The sequence below is a fragment of the Choloepus didactylus genome, chromosome 2 (genome assembly GCF_015220235.1).
Source record: "Choloepus didactylus isolate mChoDid1 chromosome 2, mChoDid1.pri, whole genome shotgun sequence".
In the NCBI taxonomy this organism is placed as follows: Eukaryota; Metazoa; Chordata; class Mammalia; order Pilosa; family Megalonychidae; genus Choloepus; species Choloepus didactylus.
Window position 1 is genome coordinate 3,031,013 of NC_051308.1, and position 19,303 is coordinate 3,050,315.

At 40.7% G+C, this 19,303-nt stretch overlaps 2 protein-coding genes across 4 annotated transcripts in view; one reads left to right on the forward strand and one right to left on the reverse strand.

Moving 5' to 3' along the window:
* The window catches only part of MTHFD1L (methylenetetrahydrofolate dehydrogenase (NADP+ dependent) 1 like), a 221,647-nt gene that overhangs the window by 1,292 nt on the left and 201,052 nt on the right, over positions 1–19,303 (forward strand). For all 3 annotated transcript variants that reach the window (XR_005214335.1, XM_037819435.1, XM_037819428.1), the window contains exons 2-7: positions 8,240–8,324; positions 9,415–9,465; positions 9,556–9,609; positions 13,691–13,815; positions 15,831–15,931; positions 17,309–17,445. Coding sequence is in view for 2 of the 3 variants with exons in the window: in XM_037819435.1 (XP_037675363.1) it covers positions 8,240–8,324; positions 9,415–9,465; positions 9,556–9,609; positions 13,691–13,815; positions 15,831–15,931; positions 17,309–17,445 (553 nt within the window). In the remaining variant the exon portion in view is untranslated. The remainder of the gene's footprint in view (positions 1–8,239; positions 8,325–9,414; positions 9,466–9,555; positions 9,610–13,690; positions 13,816–15,830; positions 15,932–17,308; positions 17,446–19,303) is intronic.
* LOC119521320 (mortality factor 4-like protein 1) lies at positions 3,731–4,862 on the reverse strand. Its single transcript, XM_037819450.1, has one exon. The coding sequence runs from the start codon at positions 4,860–4,862 to the stop codon at positions 3,891–3,893; it is 972 nt and encodes a 323-aa protein (XP_037675378.1). The 3' UTR covers positions 3,731–3,890.

The window sequence follows — 19,303 nt, forward strand, 5'->3', positions numbered from 1 at the left end:
CCAGGCAGACCCGGGGCAGCCACGGGCGCCCCCCCACCCACTCGCGCCTGTCATCAGCCTTCCTCGCGCTCCGTGCGGGAGAGTGGAGGAGGGGCCTTGGGCAGGCCCTTCCTGGAGAAATGTGTTACCTGGGGAACACTTTGCCCCCCACCCCCAACCTCTGCTAGGGTAGCCTCCAGGATACTGCCGGAGGGGGTGGTCACGCCCTTTCTGCCGTTGGAAAGAGGACCCCTAGTTCTAGGGTTCCAGTTCACTGGTCTAGCCGTTTGACCTCCATCCTTTTCACATCCTCCCCCTTTTCCTTCTATCATTCATTCTTTAAAAAAAAAAAAAAAAAATTTGCCTCTGTAATAAAATGAGTTCCCAAGCTCTTTATGATGTGGCTGATAGTTTCCCTTTTCTTTCGGAATGTTGCCCTGACTTCAGGTCCCTTTAGAGCGTGAGATTTTAACCAGTATAGCTGAGCCTCGTCTTCTCCTGGTTAGGGGCTAAAGACAAGTGGGGGGCCCAAATCACCACCCCATCACACTGCTGTCTCTTCTGGATAGCACTCAGCACAGCCGGGAAGTTTCTTGTCCTTTTATTTATTTACTTGTTCACTGTCTGCCTGCTGGTCCTGTAAGCTCCATGCTGGGTAGGAATAGGTTAACAGCATACAGGATTGTGGTTAGGAGCCAGTACCTTGGTTTGGCTTGTAATGTGACCTCATCTCCTACTGGCTGTGAGACCTTTGGTAAGCCCTTTGACTGCAGTTTCTTCTTCTCATGTAAAATAGAAGGCATTTTATTACCGGTTTTACAGGGTTGTTTGGGGCATTGCTGTACTCCTGCGAAGCCCATTTTTAATATCTCTGAAACTTGTCTTTCTACTGACTGTCTTTCAGTCAGTGATGGCCAGGTGACAGCCGTGGCTTGTTGTCATTGCCTGCACCTGGGGAACTGTCACAGCCAAGTGTATTGTCTGTCTTGTCAGCTGAGTTATGTGCATCCCTTAGCAGAAGCCTCAGCCCTTTCAGGAAAGAGGAAGTGGGCCTGGCTGACAGTCACCTGGAGTAGATGGCCAGGAGTGTTCCATCTTGGTTTGTTTCATGGACATGTACCTGAAATGAGAGATCAAGCACCCTCAGAGACACAGAGGCATAGCACTGGTGTGACTGGGTAACCACGCTCCCCCGGTGCCTCAGTCAACCAATCATTTATGGGTCATTTTAGGGAAGAATATGGTTTCTGATTGTTGTCTGATGACCTTCCACTGACATCTGGTAAAAATCAAGAAAGCTCCAATGTTAATAATAGGGGAAACTGTGTGTGTGACTGAGGTGGAATGTGGGGACTTTGTACTTTTTGCATGATTTTTCGTAAACTTACAACTGCTCTAAAAAAAAATAGAAAAAGCTTCAGCATCTGAACTTGCAGAATGGATATCAGCACTGTACAGAAACCCCAGGGACAAAAATGGCATGGTCTTTTAAGCAAAGCTGACTTGCCAACACTCTTGGTGGCACAGAAGGATAGTGTTGGATAAAAACACATCAAGGACAGTGAGCCAAAAGTCATTCCTAAGTGTCAGATCCTGATTGCAAAAAAATTGTAGGTATACCTCTGCCAATTCATTTAGCTTAAAATTATGATACAAATATTTAGGGCAAAAAACAAGTCTAAATAAGCCTAAATAATTATTTCGATAAGTATAAAATAAATGAGCTAAGTGTTAAGAAAAGATTAGGCCATAGCTGAAGTGGCAGCGTTTTGTTTCTTTTTTTCTCGGTGGTTCATAAAACAATTGGTGTGTCTTACCTTCTCTGCTGTCTTGGATTTGATGGAATGCAGTCACTAAGATCAGCCTATTAAAGCTCTCATAGCACACCTGGGCATAAAGCAGAGCCAGGCCAGACTGCTTTGTAGAGCTGCCGCACAGTACCATGGACAATATCAGGTCCAGAGAAAAGCCACACATGACCAATGGGGTGATGCCTGGTGTCTGCTCCAGTTTCTATGTTCTGTGCAGGGCAAAGGAGCCAGGTTATCCCTGCAAGTTCTTCACCTCCTGGCAAGTGCTGACACTGGCCACATGTAGTCACATGACCCCCATCCAGCAGCTGGCAAGGCAGGAAAAGAGCTCTCCAGCTGGGGGCCACCATGGAGCTAAAATGCAGAATTTTATTATTAACAAATAGGAAAATGAATGGAAGTGCCATCCATACACATCCCCAATAATTTGAGCCATTGTCCTCAGCTTTATCATTATCACTGTAACTGCTGTTCGAATGCACCTAACTCATCGCCAGCCCAGCAGTTTATTAAACTCTCCATGGGACTTTTAACCCTGACTGTTTCTCTGAATGGTGATGGCTGTCTTGGAGGAGACAGCTTTGAACATCTTCACTATATTTATACATGGATACCTCTTTTGCCCTTGAAAAAGTTGAAAGGTAGTTGAATATTAATAAATTGGCTCAGCCTCAGGAAGATACTTAAATTGGTCATTTTCAATAACATTACCAGCTGCTTCCTCTCAAAAACACTTTGGCATGGCCACAGCTAGCTGCAAGGGAGGCTGGGAAATGTGGTCAGTATCCCAGTAGCCTTGTGCCCAGCCCACACGAGGGGTGACTGAGGAAGGAGTGGAGGAGAGGGGTTGGCAGACGGTTGGCAGACGATCAGCAGTCTGGGTATGCACAAGCAGTGAGCGTCTCTTACTGCTTTCACCACCCGTAACCTGTGTTATGAGAATGGAGGCCATCCTTTGCTTCTCTGCCCATCAGTGTACATTTGTACAACAGAAAGTAGCAGCAGAATCAAGGCCCAATATAGGGATTTGAGAGTTTTGAGAATCTGTCCGTCATTATTATGTGTGTCACTCGGCATTTTTCAGATCAGAAGACATGAGCTTTATATTTACCATTAAGATCAGTCATAAGACGAGAAAGAGAACATTCTGGGAAGGAGGCAACATACAAAGGCAGGACAGAAGACTTGCCCCTAGGTCGGCACACAGTAGGCACTTAATATGTTTGTCAAATGAAGTCCCTGTGGTTCCAGAAGGGACAGTGGAAATGAGCAGAATAAGCTTCAGGAAGCCAAAGTGGAAGGAATCTGGTATACTCTCTCCTGTTCACTATTACTTAGAAGCATGGTATAAAGAAGCACTCACAGTTGTATAATTCAGAACTTGAGCACTATTTAATGCTTCACTTCTCTCAGCAGGCTTTTTTTTTTTTTTTTTTTTTGAAATTTAAAGAAAAAATTTATTGAAGATCTGAAAAACAATTCCTAAAAGATTGACTTTTCCAGAAAACTGTAGCTACACAATGCATTGCGTCTATCATGTTAAAACGTGCATTAGACACAAATACAAAAACCATGAGACAAGCCACCATTCTTCAACAATCTGAGCAAAGATAAAATGCCTAAGGAACAACATGGATGACTTGCAAAGGATGGGCTCTTTACTTTAAGCACCATAAAGAATAAGAAAAAAAAAAGAGCACAAATGGATGAGTGTGTTCAGTTATATACACTGAATTGAACCTTTGGCACTAATCAGAGCATTCTGTCATATAGCATTAACACATACTATGAAAGTGCGTAGTGTCAAAGGAATAGAACCACCAGCATTCAAAAGCAGCTTTGTCAATTAGGCCATAAAACACTCTACAGCATTCTGTTGTCCATCACTGAATACACTGGCAGCAATTTTGAAATAAAAAAAAAAAAAAGAAAAGAAAAAAAGGAGAATAACCCCTTTTATTTTCTGTTTAAAATTAAACAGAAACAAACATACATCAATTCTGTTATACACTAACATTTTCAAAGTACATCATTTGTACAAGAGGACTAGGAACAAAAACTTGTTAACAGAGGTTCAAACGTAAGTGTGTGTCAGCAGTCTCACACAGCTTTCCGATGGTACTCAGGAGGAGCCACTTCATAATCACTGGCACTAAACAAAGTTGCAGAATTCTTTGCCAGATACTTTAGGAAATCATGAAGATAGTTCAGTAATAAAGCAAGGCTCTTCTCATCCAGAGGTGTATAGGCCAACATTGCTCCAATTCGTACAAATAATCTCAGTAGATGTGGCGCTCCATACACCTGGGACATGGGTGCATCAGGGTGATCTGCAAGGATTTCAGCATACTGTGGTCTCTCAAATTTGTAGAGCAGCTGAGTGCCCAACATTACATTGAAGTATTCTTTTATCCCTGCCACAACTTCATTAACAGCATATTCCTTATTATCTGTGTTTCCTCGTGATTTTTTATAATTTGCATAATCCTCTAGAATGGAATCCACATTCTTCTTAGCAGGAAGATAAAAGAGCTGTTTTTGCCTAGTAATTAAGTCCCAGTCATCAACAAGCCATGGTTTTAGTTCTTCAGGAATCTTTACTTTAACTTCAACTCTGTTCATGAATGTTTCCTCATTTTCAACAGTAGGATCTACTCGGGCCCTTTTCTTCCGAGGAGGCTGAGGTGTTTCACTGGTGCTGCCACCATCTCCATTTCCAGGTGTTTTCTGTTTGTTCTTTTTTGTTTTCACTTCAACATTTTTCTGCTGCAGACCAGATGTCTTCTTTCCTGGGGTAGCCCCTCTCATCTTCCCCTCTGCGTACTGCTCCTGATTGGCTTTTTGAAGTTCTCTCTGTTTCTGCAGATTGGTGTCCACGTATTTGAGTACTCTGCTTTCTGGAACCCATTCATCCCAGTTTTTATTCCAGCCACTGTAATGTATAAAGTATTTCACTTGTTTGTCTTTTATGGCAACCTTTACACACTTTGCTTCATAAAGCAGGGGCCCATGAAAGCACAGCACTTGCTCACCCTCCTGGAATTTAGGCTTCGGGTCCTGCTTCGGCGCCATTTATAAGTGATTCGCTCTCAGCAGGCTTTTATAGTGATAAGTCATTCAGGCTTGTAAATTGCATTCCCCAGCAGATATAGATGGGTGAGCTAATAATCTGATGCAGCCCTAGACACTGGCACATGCAGACATGTTAAGTACTTTCATACCAAATGCAGAACATGCAGCACTTATCCCTCAGATCCTTATGTCGTATCGTTTATTTACCTTTTCCCAAGTACCCCCCACTTTTGAAAATTTTCTTCATATCTTGCAGCGCCTCTCCCCTCAGATCTGCTCATCCCTTTATCCCACGTTGTCCCTTGTCACACGCATGGCTTCCCTGACGACAGCACTGGTTCCGAGACAGACACTGGGCAGCGTCCGTCCATGGTTCTCAATGTTCCTTCCAACTGTTCCCAGGCAGAATAGGAGTTGATGGGCAATTTTTTAACAAGGCAGTTTTTCTAAGTGGAGGGCAGGAACAGCTCTGACTAGAAACATTTATGCTACTTTTTAGATATACTGAGCTAGGTGACTCCTTTGTTTCTTGCTTCATTTGTCACTGTAACCCCAAAGAATGAAACTTTCCACATACAACAAAATAGGGGGGAAGCCACTATTTAGTTTCCTTAGCTTGGATAGTTAGAGCATTAAGCCCCTCTCTGCACCCACGTTTTCTTTCCTGCCCTCCAACCCACTGTTTTCAAAGCCTGATGACGTCTTAGCTACCACCGATGTGTTCCATACAAGCATTCCCTTTGTTTTACTGAGGAGTAGGCATGACTACGAATGTTTCTGGGAAACTATTGCTGTCAGTATGAGTGTTTTGTAGTGTTTGAGGGTAGGTTGGGGCCTGTGATGGTTAGGTTCATGTGTCACCTTGGCCAGGTGACCCAGCTGTCTGGTCAAGCAAACACTGGCCTAACAATTGCTGTGAGGATGTTTGTGGCTGGTTAATAAACCAACAGGCTGGTTTATTGAATCATCAGTCAATTGACTGCAGCTGTGACTGATGACTCACCAAAGGGCGTGTCTTCCACAATGAGAGAATGCAATTGGCTGGATTTGATCCAATTAATCAGTTGAAGACTTATAAGCAAGACAGATAGAGACCTTCACTTCTTCGGCTGCCCAGTGAAGCGTTTCCTGAGGAGTTCTTCGAAGTTGCCGGTTCGTTTCCTGAGGAGTTCATCGGACATCTTCCTTGGAGTTGACAGTTTGTTGACAGCTCTACAGAATTTGGACTCATGCATACCCACAGTTGCATGAGTCACTTTTACAATTTGATAATCAGAGACACCTCTCATTGATTCTGCTTCCCTAGAGAACCCTAACTAATACAGGGCCCAAGAAAAAAATATGTGGAGTAACAAGGAAAAAAGGTAACAAGCCACTGAATTGTACCCACGTTACAGATGAGGAAACTGGCTCTGTGGAGGCTAAGTCAGCGGCCCACACAGTAAGGGAAAGGCCTTGGAAGGGGAAGTCCTCTGCTCCCCCATCAGGGTTTCAGAACCACCAACTCTTGGTTTAAAATGCTCATTCCTGGGCTTCACCCAGGCCTATGGAATCAGACCTTCTGGGTTGAGGCCTAGATACCTGTATTTTTCCCAAGCTCCCCACATCGCAGAGACCCCCTTGGGAGCCCACTCCAGCACCTCTCAGTAGTGGGCAGAGATGGGGAAGGGACGTGGCCTGTCCCAGATGGCAGGCGGACACACTGGGGAGGGCATGGGGGCCTTGTTCACTGTTTTGGACAGAAGGATTTTAGTGCCCCTTTGTAAGAGTCTTGGCTGGGTATAGGTAGCTGGTAGGTTCAGAGATGGTAGGAGGTGTGAAGCTAAGGATGAATTTGGGATTTCATTGGCCATTAGGATTGGAATTGGCTTTGAAAATGGCTTAAGAATTGAGTCTGAGTTGGGTTTAGGGTGGGTGGTGTGTCTAGAGTTGGGGTTGGGCTGGAACTGGCATATATTTGAATTGATAAGATTGGGAGACGATTTGACTGGGTTAGTGTTGAGAGAGCCATCGTGGTTGGGGTGATGGTCAAGGTTGGGAATGAAGTAGAAGATGTTGTGGAGGCTGACCTCAGGATGGGGCTGTGTTGAGGTGGTTTGGGGGTAACAGATGGGCCAAGGGCTTCTTGGGGGTGAAGATCTGGGTTCCATGGAGCACTGGCTTTAGGATGGGGGTGCAGTTTGGGGTTGGGATTATTTGTAAACCTTTGCATATGGTTTCACTCATCCAATCAATGATAGAATTAAATTCACTGGGAATTAAGTGACTTTATCCCATGTGTTTAAAGACAAAATACACAAAAATCTCCTCAGGTCCTATCCAGTAGAATGTCAGCCTCTTCTGGTCCAGCCCGGTTGACAGCGACTAATCCTGGTGCCCTTCCAAAGCCTGTAACCCTTTTCTGAGCTTTCTCCCTCCTCCTCCATGTATTCCAAAACAGTCAGGACCCTCCAGCCTTGTTTTTCTCCTTCCTCTTCAAAAAACCAAGAGGAGCTGAGCAGTGTCCTTTTGCTCCTGGCGAGTATTTGGCTGAGACATCCTCCACTTGGTTGAACCAAGTTGAAATCAGTTACACTCATGAAAGAGGGTCTGTGGGAGACTGAAAATAACTCCCAAAGGTGGGCTTCATGTGAAGCTTGGGTTCTGCCTAGGCTGAGGCTGTTGTCTATTTTTGTGAGGAAAAAAAGCCTTCCTCTGATGTTGCTGTACTAGTGAGCACCATGTCATAGGGGTGGTGCTGACGTCACTCTGCTTAGAAGGCTAAAGAAATGAAACCTGGAGTCTATCACCTTTATCTGGGTCAGCCCCACCTTCAGCCAGCTCACCCTTTCCTCCTCCCCGACCTTGGAGCTGATCGAATTCTTTCCTTTCTCCTCATTCCCATCCCCTTCTTTAAACTCTGGGACCTGGAATTTATCATGACTCAGCACTTCTTGTCCAACAGCAACCTCCCCTCCCCCCAGCTTCCCTATTTTGACCTCCCTCTCCTCAACAGCATTTGCTTTCCCTAGAATTCCAAACTTTTTTTGGGGGGTGGGGGGAAGGGCAGTGAGGGAAGGAGGTTGCTTAAAAAAAAAAAAAACTTTTATTACAGTAAACCTGGGAAATTCAAGAGAAACATCCATCCCTAGAAAATTGCAGTTAACATCTATTTTGTTTATCTTTGCAAAATTAAAAAATTAGATTGTCACATTTCATACTATTTTCTCATTTCGTTATTATCCTGCCCCTCTTTCACACTGTCTACACCTACAGTGCTTCTTTCTGATGTCTAGTTATTTTCGCTTGTATTAAAGAACTTTCTCAGAAAATATGTTGTATAAATCTCCTCTAGTCATTAACAAAGAAATGACTATGTTTTTCTTTTCTCGTTGCAGAGAAGTCATTCAGAATTCAAAAGAAGTTCTGAGTTTATTGCAAGAAAAAAACCCTGCCTTTAAGCCAGTACTGGCTATTATTCAGGTAAGACAAGAATGTGGTTCTACAATTTTCTGATATTTATCAATTTGGAAAATGATTGTTTACGAAGACGACTGCATTTTTTGTCAAAGAACCCCATTCTGTCTTCATATGGGGGGAGGAGAGGGCTCAGCCAGAAATGCTCGTTTCCCCTTTATGTGGTCCCTGCAGATCTGTGAGTACAGGTTAGATACAGTGAGATTTTTTGTCAGTCTTCATCTCTGTGGTGTGGGGGGCTTTCAGAGGTGGGAGGGAGGCCCCCATACATTATATTACAAAGGATACAGTGTGGCTTGTGTGTTCTTATCACGGTGCTAGGGGAGAAAGCTCTCCTTTGCTTCTGCAGAAAGCAGATGCTAGATGAAGCATGGGCATTTTGGTAACCTTTCTTTAAAGCCAAAAGGCATCCCCGTGTCAAAAAAGACTTGGTGTGCCATGGACATCTCTTGGGGGGATCCCCTTTAGATCAGAGCTACAGGCGGCCCCCATTGCTCACTGTTTACCTGGTGTCCTCCTGTGGTGACAGGTGTGGGAAAGAATGAGGAAAGCGAGCTCAGCACAACAGTTGGGCTGCTACTGGGTTTTGGTAATAGATCAAAATAGCAGCCTCTAGTCCTATCCCAAAGCTACAAGACTGGGGAGCTGTGTTCAAGTCAGGTAACTTCTTTGGGGCCTGCGTCCACATCCCCTTACAAAGAAAGGAAATTTTGGAAGAGTAGAAAGAAAAATCTTGTTTGGATCTTGGGCTTCCTGGTACACTCTGGTACTTGTTGGTTTTTCTATCTAAGGGCAGTCGTTTAAACTCCCATCCCTGGTGTCCTCATTTATAAAGGAATACTTGCCATGCAGCTATCTACACCTTATAATATGAGGCCTATTAGGAAAGTGCCACATAATTTGAAAGCTGAGAAATTAGTATGTTAACAGATACCAGCCATTAGTGTCCTTTTATGAACAATAGGATTTTTTTCTGCATTTTTCTCATCATCTTTATGGTTAGATGATTTATAATCCCAGAATCAGTCTCTGTATTATGTGTTGTGTCTTTTCAAAATGTTTTTATGTCATGTTCTGCTTTCTCTCCTCCCCAAAGGCCGGTGATGATAACTTGATGCAGGAAGTAAACCAGAATTTGGCTGAGGAGGTGAGGATTGTTGATTCTTAAAGATTCATCGTAATTTTTACGGTTTCTTTCTCCTACGGTGATGAAATAAACCTTGTGCTCTCCTTTCAGGCTGGTCTGAACATCACGCACATTTGCCTTCCTTCAGATAGCAGTGAAGATGAGGTAATCACAGCACTTGCTTACGCTCTTTATTTTCCCTTCCTCTTCAGAGCTGGGAGACTTTATTATATGTCTCAGTCATGGTTGGAACAGAGTCAGCCTTTCCTGCCGCTGAATTCTCAGAGGGAAGAGTGAGCCTTTCCCTTTAGTGCAAACACTCCTTCATTATTGTCTGCTTCAATGAAAATGTGAGATGCGACTTGGCTTTTTGGGTTTTGTTCCTTCAGCTGTAGCAGGAACATCCTCTAGTGATAATTGTCCACTGTCGGTGCCTGGAGCACTAGTTCTGGTTCTTGTTCTGTCCTGACGTGTTGTTGGACCTTGGGCTTCTCCAGGCCATGATTGCCTTACTGATAAGTAAAGGAACAGAACAAAATAGAACAGGACGGCCTTCCTGGTCTGATCAACGGCCAATGGGCTGTGGCTCTTCAGTGGTCTTTTGGGACAGCTGATGACATCGGCTCATGCCAGCAGTGAGTGACAGCCACACAGTGTCCTCCCAAGCCTGAGCCACCCCCATCAGCAGTGGTGGAAAAGCTGGACCCAGGGCCACAGGTTTCTGGCCCTTCATCAGTGCCCAGTCCCTCGATGTCTGGCTTTAACAGACTTAAGTCACACAGAAGTTAGTTTTGTTTTTTTTTTTACTCATTTTTTTTAATTGTAGAAAATAACATATATGCATAGAAGTAATAACTTTCCAAGTACAATTTAACAAAAATAGTTAGAGAGCAAATTTCAAAGAATGTTATAGGTACCGTTCCACAGTTTCAGTTATTTCCTTATTGTGAAATATATACGCAAAAAGGTAATATCTTTCAAAGTATGATTTAACAAGCAGTTAATATAAGAAATTTCCAAAAATGTGATGTTACAGTACTAGTTATTTCCTTATTGTGAAATATAACATATATACAAAAAGGTGATAACTTTCAAATTACAATTTAACAAGTAGCTATAGAACAAATTTCAAAGGATGCTGTGAGTCACCTTCCAATTTTTTCCTTCTAATTATTATAATACCCTAGCAACTAAGGAAAAGAAAATTATATAGAGATTCAGTATTCATAATCCTTTGTTAAATTCCATCTTGTCTGTTGCTATCCCTTCCTCTTGTTTAATCACTTTCCCGATCTTCAGAGGTGTCTAGGCAGAGACCAACCTAACTTGTTCATGATGAAAAGGGGTGTCAACATTATGGGAAAAGGAGACACATCTGGTTGAAAGTCACAAATTCTGCTTGCCTTCCTTTGACCTGAGCCTCACTGCACAGTCATACTTCAAGGCAGGCTGAAAAATGGAGCCTTAAATATTGGGCAGCCTTAGGTAATTTATAATCACTACTACAACTCAAGAGTTCATAACTAAGGAAGAAGGGGAAAATGGATACTGGACATACAGTTTCTGCTGCACTTGCCATTGTTATATACTGCAAATATTAAGCCCCCTGTGATACCAGTTTTAACAAAATACAAAAAAAAAAAAAAAAAAAAATGTATTAGCCATTTGTAGAAGGACACCCACTGTCTGCAGTATGATTTGCACTTAACTTATTTTGTCACTGGTCTTGATTGCTCTTGACTTATTTTTTGACAAGGAATCATTTATTCCCTATTTTTTGTGATAGTCTGACAACTGTGGATTTGTGTGATATTATTACTATTATTGTTTTGAAAAGAGTAAGAACCAATGTATTAATTACTTAAGGATTGTTTTTTATGCTTCTACTAAATAGCTGCCGGTATGATTGGTGAAATACAATTCTCCTTTTTTTTGACACATACTCCCTTATGATGTGTCCCAAAGTATGTTTCATAGGTGTTAAGTGAAAAATAGTTCCAAGGTCACCTACAGCTTTAGTCTCCTGGCTGCTGAAACAAATACCGTGCAGTGGGTTGACTTAAACAACATAAATTTATTGGCTTATGGTTTTGAGGTTAGGAGAAGTCCAAAATCAAGGCATCGTCAAAGCAGTGCTTTCTTTCAAAAGACTGTGGCATTCGGGAGCTGACTGCTGGTGATCCTTGGGATCTCAGCTTTTCTGTCACATGGCAATCCACATGGCGGCTTCTCCTGGGTTCCATTGACTTCTGACTCATTCCTGTGGCTTTCTCTCTCTGTGTGTCTGAATTTCATTCTGCTTGTAAAAGACTCCAGTTAATAGAATTAAGACCCATCCTGATTCAGTTGGGCCACACCTTAACTGAAGTAACCTCATGAATAGGTCCTAAATGGGTTCACCCACAGGAATGGATTACAGTTAAGAACAAGTTTTTCTGGGTTACAAGTATGTAGCTCCAAGCCACCGCAGCTATGTTTGGGAAATTCTGGGTGAAAGGAGAGATTCTTCTCTGCAGGACCCCTCAGAGCAGTTACTGTGCTAATATGCGCTATGACTTTCTAACGGGAACAGATGGGTTTACCACAATTCCCAAAGTTTTTTGAACACACTACCTTTTTCGATTCTGAGCATCTCCAGAAACCAGTTTTCCTGGTAAAAGACTAAGATTACGCTGCTCTCTGTGTCCACGATGGGGTTCTTGGCCAAAACAGGGAGGAATAAAAGAGTCTTATGGACCATTTAAATCTAGCAGGAATGTCAGTGCATTTGAAGAGTCTATTATCCACGGGCGAATTTAGTATCTTATACTTCTGTGAAATAAGCAAAATAGGAGCAATTAGAAAGTAGATAGGCAAGTATGAGAGTTTTCCTTGTCAGGAGCTTGTCCTTACTGGGCAGGGGCTTTTCTAGAAGACTGGGTGGACTAATTTTGAATGTATGTAATTGTGAGCATGCATTTGCAGATTTCTGCAGGGAGTGTTTTGGCTTCATTACCACAGCTCGTCATCCTGCCTGCTGCTGTGGGCTGCCTCCCCAGGTCCCCACAGCTCACCTCTCCCTTCTGTGCAGCCCTGCTTAGATGTCACCCTGCAGGGAGACCTGCTCCGACCATCCCACTTCCCTCACTCTTACCTCTTTACCCTGCTTAGCCTGCTTTGACTTTGTCCATATCATTGCTCATTCCCCCGATTATGTTATTCTATTTTATTTCTTTTCTTTTCTTTAATTTCATGTCATTTCATGTCATTTTGTCTTCTCTGTCCCACTAGAATCTATCTCCACTAGGACAGGAATTTTGTCTTATTTTCTTTGCAGCTGTATTTCTTTTACTTAGAACTGGAACAACATAGGTATACTCAAGACATATTTGCTAAATGAATGAAACAATGGTGAGGGAAGGAGAAAAAATTTCTGATTTTTTTGTAAGTCAAATAGCTTTTTCTCTCTGCATGAAGTCATATACTGTACGGATTTTTGCCATGCAATGAGACAAAAATAGTAAACCAATGCATCCTCGTACTGAGATCCATATGCACAGGTTAGTATCTCTCTTACTTATGAGCAGATCATTTTAAGTGAAATAAATCAGTATCTTATCTCCTGGTACAGAGAGAGGTCAAGGCATTGCTTATTTAAAGACATACACAGCCATTAGCTATTACCTAAGCTTCCCAAACCATACTTTGGCCCTCCCCCCTACGTGGGATAGTGTTTTCTGTGAAAAGAAGGTATGTATGCTTACAATTGATCTATCGTAAGCCTTTGAAAATGCCTCAGAGAACATGAGGGCCTAAAAACAGACTTCTTGAACATCAGATTGGTAATGTTTGTTGAACCTGTTTAGTTTAAAACACAAGCTTGGTGATCAGGTTGGACTGCTCAAGAATCAGGCTTACTGGGCTTTCTAAAAACAGGTAGTATGTTTGGCTTAAAATATGATTGTCAACAAGGAATTGTTTTTTGCCATCTAAATCTTAGTAACTGTTGAGCTGTGCTTTTGTTTTCTTATCTGGCAGAGAGTAGAGCAATAGAAAGACAGAGAAGCCACTAAAAAGTCCAGCCAAGATCCTTTTGAGCTTTTATACACATGAGGAAAAACGGACATAGACTTCAGCATGCTTTACACCAAGTCTTTAGCAAGGAGTAAACAATGAATTATAACAGACGCATTTTTCTGAATCCATTTTAATAGAGAGTTCTTTTGTTGGATCTTATTTTCACAACTAATTTTTTCCTCCTCTTTAGATTATAGATGAAATCTTGAAGATTAACGAAGATCCCAGAGTACACGGCCTGGCTCTTCAGATCTCCGAGAAATCATTCAGCAACAAAGTCCTCAATGCCTTGAAACCAGAGAAAGATGTGGATGGGTAAGGAAATAGAAAAGAATATAATCAACTTTTATTGCAAGATCATTTTTTTTGTTGCGATTATTATTATTGTTTTAATTCCTTCATTAGTTTCAGCTATGTCAATAAGAGATGAAAGAATGTTTAAATATTTCAGGCATTTGAGGGTTTTAAAAATTCTGTATAATAAAGTGACATATTTTGGAAAACACATTTGCCTTTTTGGTAGGACTTGGGTGCCATTTTGGAAATAACCTCCTTGTGCCATCATATTAATTTCATAAGTTCCTGTCCAACGGAATCTGTAGTCAGCTTTTCTATTCCAGAAGCTTGACCTTGATAATTCTACATGATCAGAGTAAAAACCCAGGGACTTGATTTCCCAGTGGTGCCATATTCTTCTACCTTAGTCCTCAGCCAGGTGACAAATTTCAAAAAAAGAAAGAAAAGAAGACGATTTTATTAATGATGCAAGGCTTTCTTTGAAATTTGGGAGGTAAATCCTAACTGTAATTTATAAAGTCAGAGCCATGATCAGCTGTGTCTTGCAGGGTTGGATCCAGAGACTGCCCCCTCACTGAGACACCCAGGTTGCTTCCCTTCCAGCCTTTTATTGTGACTCAGACTTAGGGTAGACCCAAACACGGGTTTGAAAGCTGTCTCTAATATCTCATCCTGCAGTAGACTAGCTCTCAAGGCCAAAAAAGCCCTAATCAATGAGAACGTCTAGAACCTGAAGGTAGACTTCTCTCAGGGCATAGTTTCATATCTTTCATAAAAGGATAGAGTTATGAAGTCATTTCTAGATGTTTCCAGTTTGTTTCTCACCGGGTTGATACCATCAGTTTAGGCCAGAGAGTTATGGGATGTTTTGTCCTAGACTTGAAGGAGGAAGAGCACAGAGCTGTTGAAAGTACACGGTCCCTCTTTTATTTTTTTCTTGATTTCTGAAGGAGATAAGGAGATAAATACCACAGTCAAGTAGGGATCAGATTGTGAACTTCCAAGTCTTGCTGAGTCACCTAAGATGTTGTTCCGGTTTGATAATGCTGCCATTTTGCAAAACACCAGAGATGGATTGGCTTTTATAAAGGGGGTGTATTTAGTTACACAGTTACAGTCTTAAGGCCATAAAGTGTCCAAGGTAACACATCAACAATCGGGTGCCTTCACTGGAGGATGGCCAATGGTGTCTGGAAAACCTCTGTTAGCTGGGGGGCACGTGGCTGGCGTCTGCTCTGAGTTCTGGTTTCAAAATGGCTTTCTCCCAGGACATTCCTCTCTTAGCTTCTCCGGAGCAAGGGTCTGCTTTCAACAGCCATCTTCAAACTGTCTCTCGTCTGTAGCTCCTCTCTCAGCTCCTGTGCATTCTTCAAAGTGTCCCTCTTGGCTGTAGCAATCTCACTCCTTCTGTCTGAGCTTATCTAGTGCTCTAGTAAACTCATCAAGGCCCATGCTGAGTGGGTGGGGCCACACCTCCATGGAAATTATCCAATGAAAGATCTTGCCCACAATTGAGTGATCACATCTCCACGGAAACATCCAATCAAAAGTTTCCAGCCCAATCAACACTGATACCTTTCCTGCCCACACAAGACTGCATCAAAGATAATGGTGTTTGGGGAGACATAATACATCCAAACCAGCACAAATGTGTAGGATTGGTTCTTCATTTTGACATTGATTAAGATGTAAATTTTCTCCTGGGTATGGTGGGCTCTACAGTAGGGCCAACCCACATTGCACAGACGTCCGTGGAGCAGTGCCCCCCGGAGTTGTGCGGTAAACCCTGCAGGGCTGTGCTGAGGTCCTGCTACTCAGGTTGTCTCCACTTCAGGGGACCAGAGTGAAGTTACCTGAGGGTCTGCTCCAAGAAGCTAGTGGCCTTTATTTCCTGTCCACTCTTTAACTCAAATGTAGAATACTATCTATCTATCACATGTTGAGTGGATGTTATTTGGGAAAAATACACATGAATTCCATGTGAGTGAGTTCTGACCTGTTTTGCTTACCTGTTCCCTCATTTTCTGATTCAGTGTGACAGGTGTAAACCTGGGGAAGCTGGTCTGTGGGGATGCCCATGAGTGTTTTGTCTCACCTGTTGCCAGAGCTGTTATTGAACTTCTTGAAAAATCAGGTATGATGCATCTTTAGAAATGCTGCTGTTTTCTACTGGTGTTAATATTATGTTTTAAAAGAATTTGTTTCTGGAAGATTCTAACTGAGCCATGGAAGTGATATTCAATATGGGCTTTATTTTGAGGGAGATACAAATGACTAGCAAATTTTTCTAGTAAGGTTGACTGTATTAGAATTTAAAAGAAGAGCTGGTGAAGATGAACGATTAACCTGTTTTAGGCAAATTCGCAATTTCTCTTAGGAGACAATTAAAATAACCATAATGGAAAAATGTTTCAAGTTTCAGTTTCTCAAATCTGCTGATATGTAGGCCTAGATAAGAAATGCTTTTAAGACTTAAGTGAGAAAGCTATAAGATAAGTAGTTAAGGCATAGAAACCTATACTAGAATTTATTAGTGAGCAGTATCTTTATAAGTAATCACTGCTTATTTCCATCATTCTCCCCTTGACCTTGCATTTTTCTGTCAGTGGAATAGAAGTGAATATTTTCTCCTTCTTGATTATTAAATTTAGTGAGTAAATTATTACAGAGACTCAAATATTTAAGGACTATGTAGCTAAATACAGAAAAGTCCAACTAACTACTTTTTTCTACTTCATTTTGAGTAAAAAAGAGGTAAATACCAACCCACCCTGCCCCTGAATATGAAAAATAAAAAATAATTCCCAAAGTTTTACTGAAAGATGAACTGTCAGCATATGTCCTTAGCTCAGTAACCATTGAACCCAGATCTCTGAGGTAATCCATATATTCATTATTTATCATTATATGGATTATTGGGGTGATATAGCTACTCTACCATAAAATTCTCAAAGAAATAATAAATTATGGCTAGTAAAATATAATAAGGTATTTCAGAAAGAATACTATAATAACAATTGGATCCAAAAGGCTATGATACAGACATCTGGTTAATTACAAATTAGTGTGTATTCATTGTAGGCTGGTGTTGAGAAGACCAGGTTTTAGAAGGGTTTTCTTCCTTACAATAAAGCTGGGTGAGAATTCTTAGGAAAGCACGTGGAAGTATTATGTGTTCAAGGAGTAAGATGTGTACAGCCTACTCTCAGATGTTTAGAAAACAGATGAAGATAGGTAGATGGCTATAGATAAATGCATACATACATTTTTATATACATGTACATACATAGATGTGTAGCTACATAAAGAGAGAATGACAGGGCAAAACATTAAAAGTTGATACATCTGAATATTTGGGTGGTTGTATGCTGCAGTTCTCTGGATTTTGTGTTATTTTTGCAACTGTTCTATAAGTTTGAAATTATTTCAAGATGAAAAGGTTAAAAAAAAGCTGTATGTGAGTAAGGATCTGAAGTTCTGATTATAATCCTGAATCTTCTTTGGGTGGCAGGTGTAAACTTAAATGGAAAGAAGGTCCTGGTAATAGGAGCCTACAGATCTTTGGAAGCTTCCCTTCAATGCCTTTTCCAGAGAAAAGGGTCCATGACAATGAGCTGCCAGTGGAAAACACCTCAGCTTCAAGGCAAGGTAAATATCTCTCATGTTGGAAATCTATAACCTTCAGTTGCTTATGTTAGAAACGAAGAAAGGCTGCAAATGTACAAGCTAAGCATCTCGCTTAAGAAGTTAGAGAAAGGACAATGCAATATCTCAAAGGATGAAAATAATAAACAGCAGAGATTAATGAAACAGAAAACAAATATATGTGAGAGATTATCAACTAAGCTTCAAGTTGCTTCTTGGAAACGTCTAGTAAAATAGACTAGCGAAGATAATCAAGAAAAAGAGAAAACACAGACTATTGAAAATGTACAAGGGGCTGTAACTACAGAAACAGCATTTTTTTTTTTCAGAGAAGGAGAATATGAACACCCTTATGTTGGTAAATTTGAAAATTAATATGAAATGAACGCTTTCCTAGAAAAACATAACTCATAAAATTTTAAGTGAAATTGGAAAACTCAGTTATATATATATATATGTATTTATTAAAGGCATTAAATCAGTCTACCCAGCAAACAAGCAACCAAAAAAGGCAACAGGTGGTTTTATAAATGAATTCTACCAAACAGATCCAATCATTCTAATCTAGCATTCTTTCCTCTGGAGCATAGAAGAAGGAGGAATACCTCCTAACTCATTTTATGAGTGCCAGAATCAGACAAGGTGAAGATGCTAAAGGAAAATTACAGGCCAGTCTCTCCTATGAACATAGATGAAATAATCATTAGCAAAATATTAGAAACGTGAATCCAGTAGCAACATCATGACCAAGTTGGGATTATCATAGGATTGCAGGGGTGGTTTAATATCAGAAAATCTCGAAATTAATTCATCACCTCATCAGATTAAAAATTAAATACAAAAGTCACTTGCTAAAATCAAGTCCTTTATGATTTTTTAAAAAAATCTCTTAAACTAGGAATTGAAAGAATTCCTGAATTTGATAAAACTTATATAAAAGTTTATAGCAAATATCTCACTTAATGAAATAGAAACACTTATTTTAATATCAGGAAAGATAAGCCTGACCATTATCACTACTCCTAATTAGCATCAGCAATGTACTGGAACAATACATGGTCTAAAAAAAGAAAGAGAGAGATAGAGAAAGAGAAAGAAAGGAAGGAAGGAAGAGAGGTAGGGAGAAGGAAACTTGATAATGGTTGGAACAGAAGACACCAAACTATCGTTAATCCTAGACAATATAATTAGCTACACAGAAAACTCAAGAAAACCCATAAAACAGATAAAAGGGTTCAGCTGGGTTCTTGGATATAAGATTAATATACAAAAATCAGTTGCAATTCTAGACCCTAGCAGAAGGTAGCTAACTAATTTTTTTAAAAGATATGATTTAAAGTAGCAATGAAAAACAAAAGGTACCTAGGAATAAATTTAACAAAAGTTATGCATGAGCTTTCTTAAATTTCTTATATTTAAGAAATATATAATTTTGATTAAAGTCATTAAGACCTAAGTAAAAGCAAAGATAACCATGATCATGAATAAGAAGATTCATTATTAAAGATTTAAATTCTTCCCAAATTAATCTGTAAATTTGAATCACAAGCAGATTCTAAAATTTATATGGAAACACAAAGGATCAAAAATACTAAAGACAATCTTGAAGAAAAACGAGATGAGGGACTCCCTCCAACCATATAGTACATATAGAATGAATTATAATTTATGGTAATTAGGATGGTGCCCTAGACAAATATATTTTTGGAACAGAAGAATCCTAGGGATCAGTCCGTTCATATATGGGAACTGGAGAGCAGGTTTTGCAGATCTTTGGGGGAAAGATTGACTATTAAAAAATGGTGCTTATTCAAACTAGTTATATATATATGGGTAAGCATTGAAATACTAACCTGACACT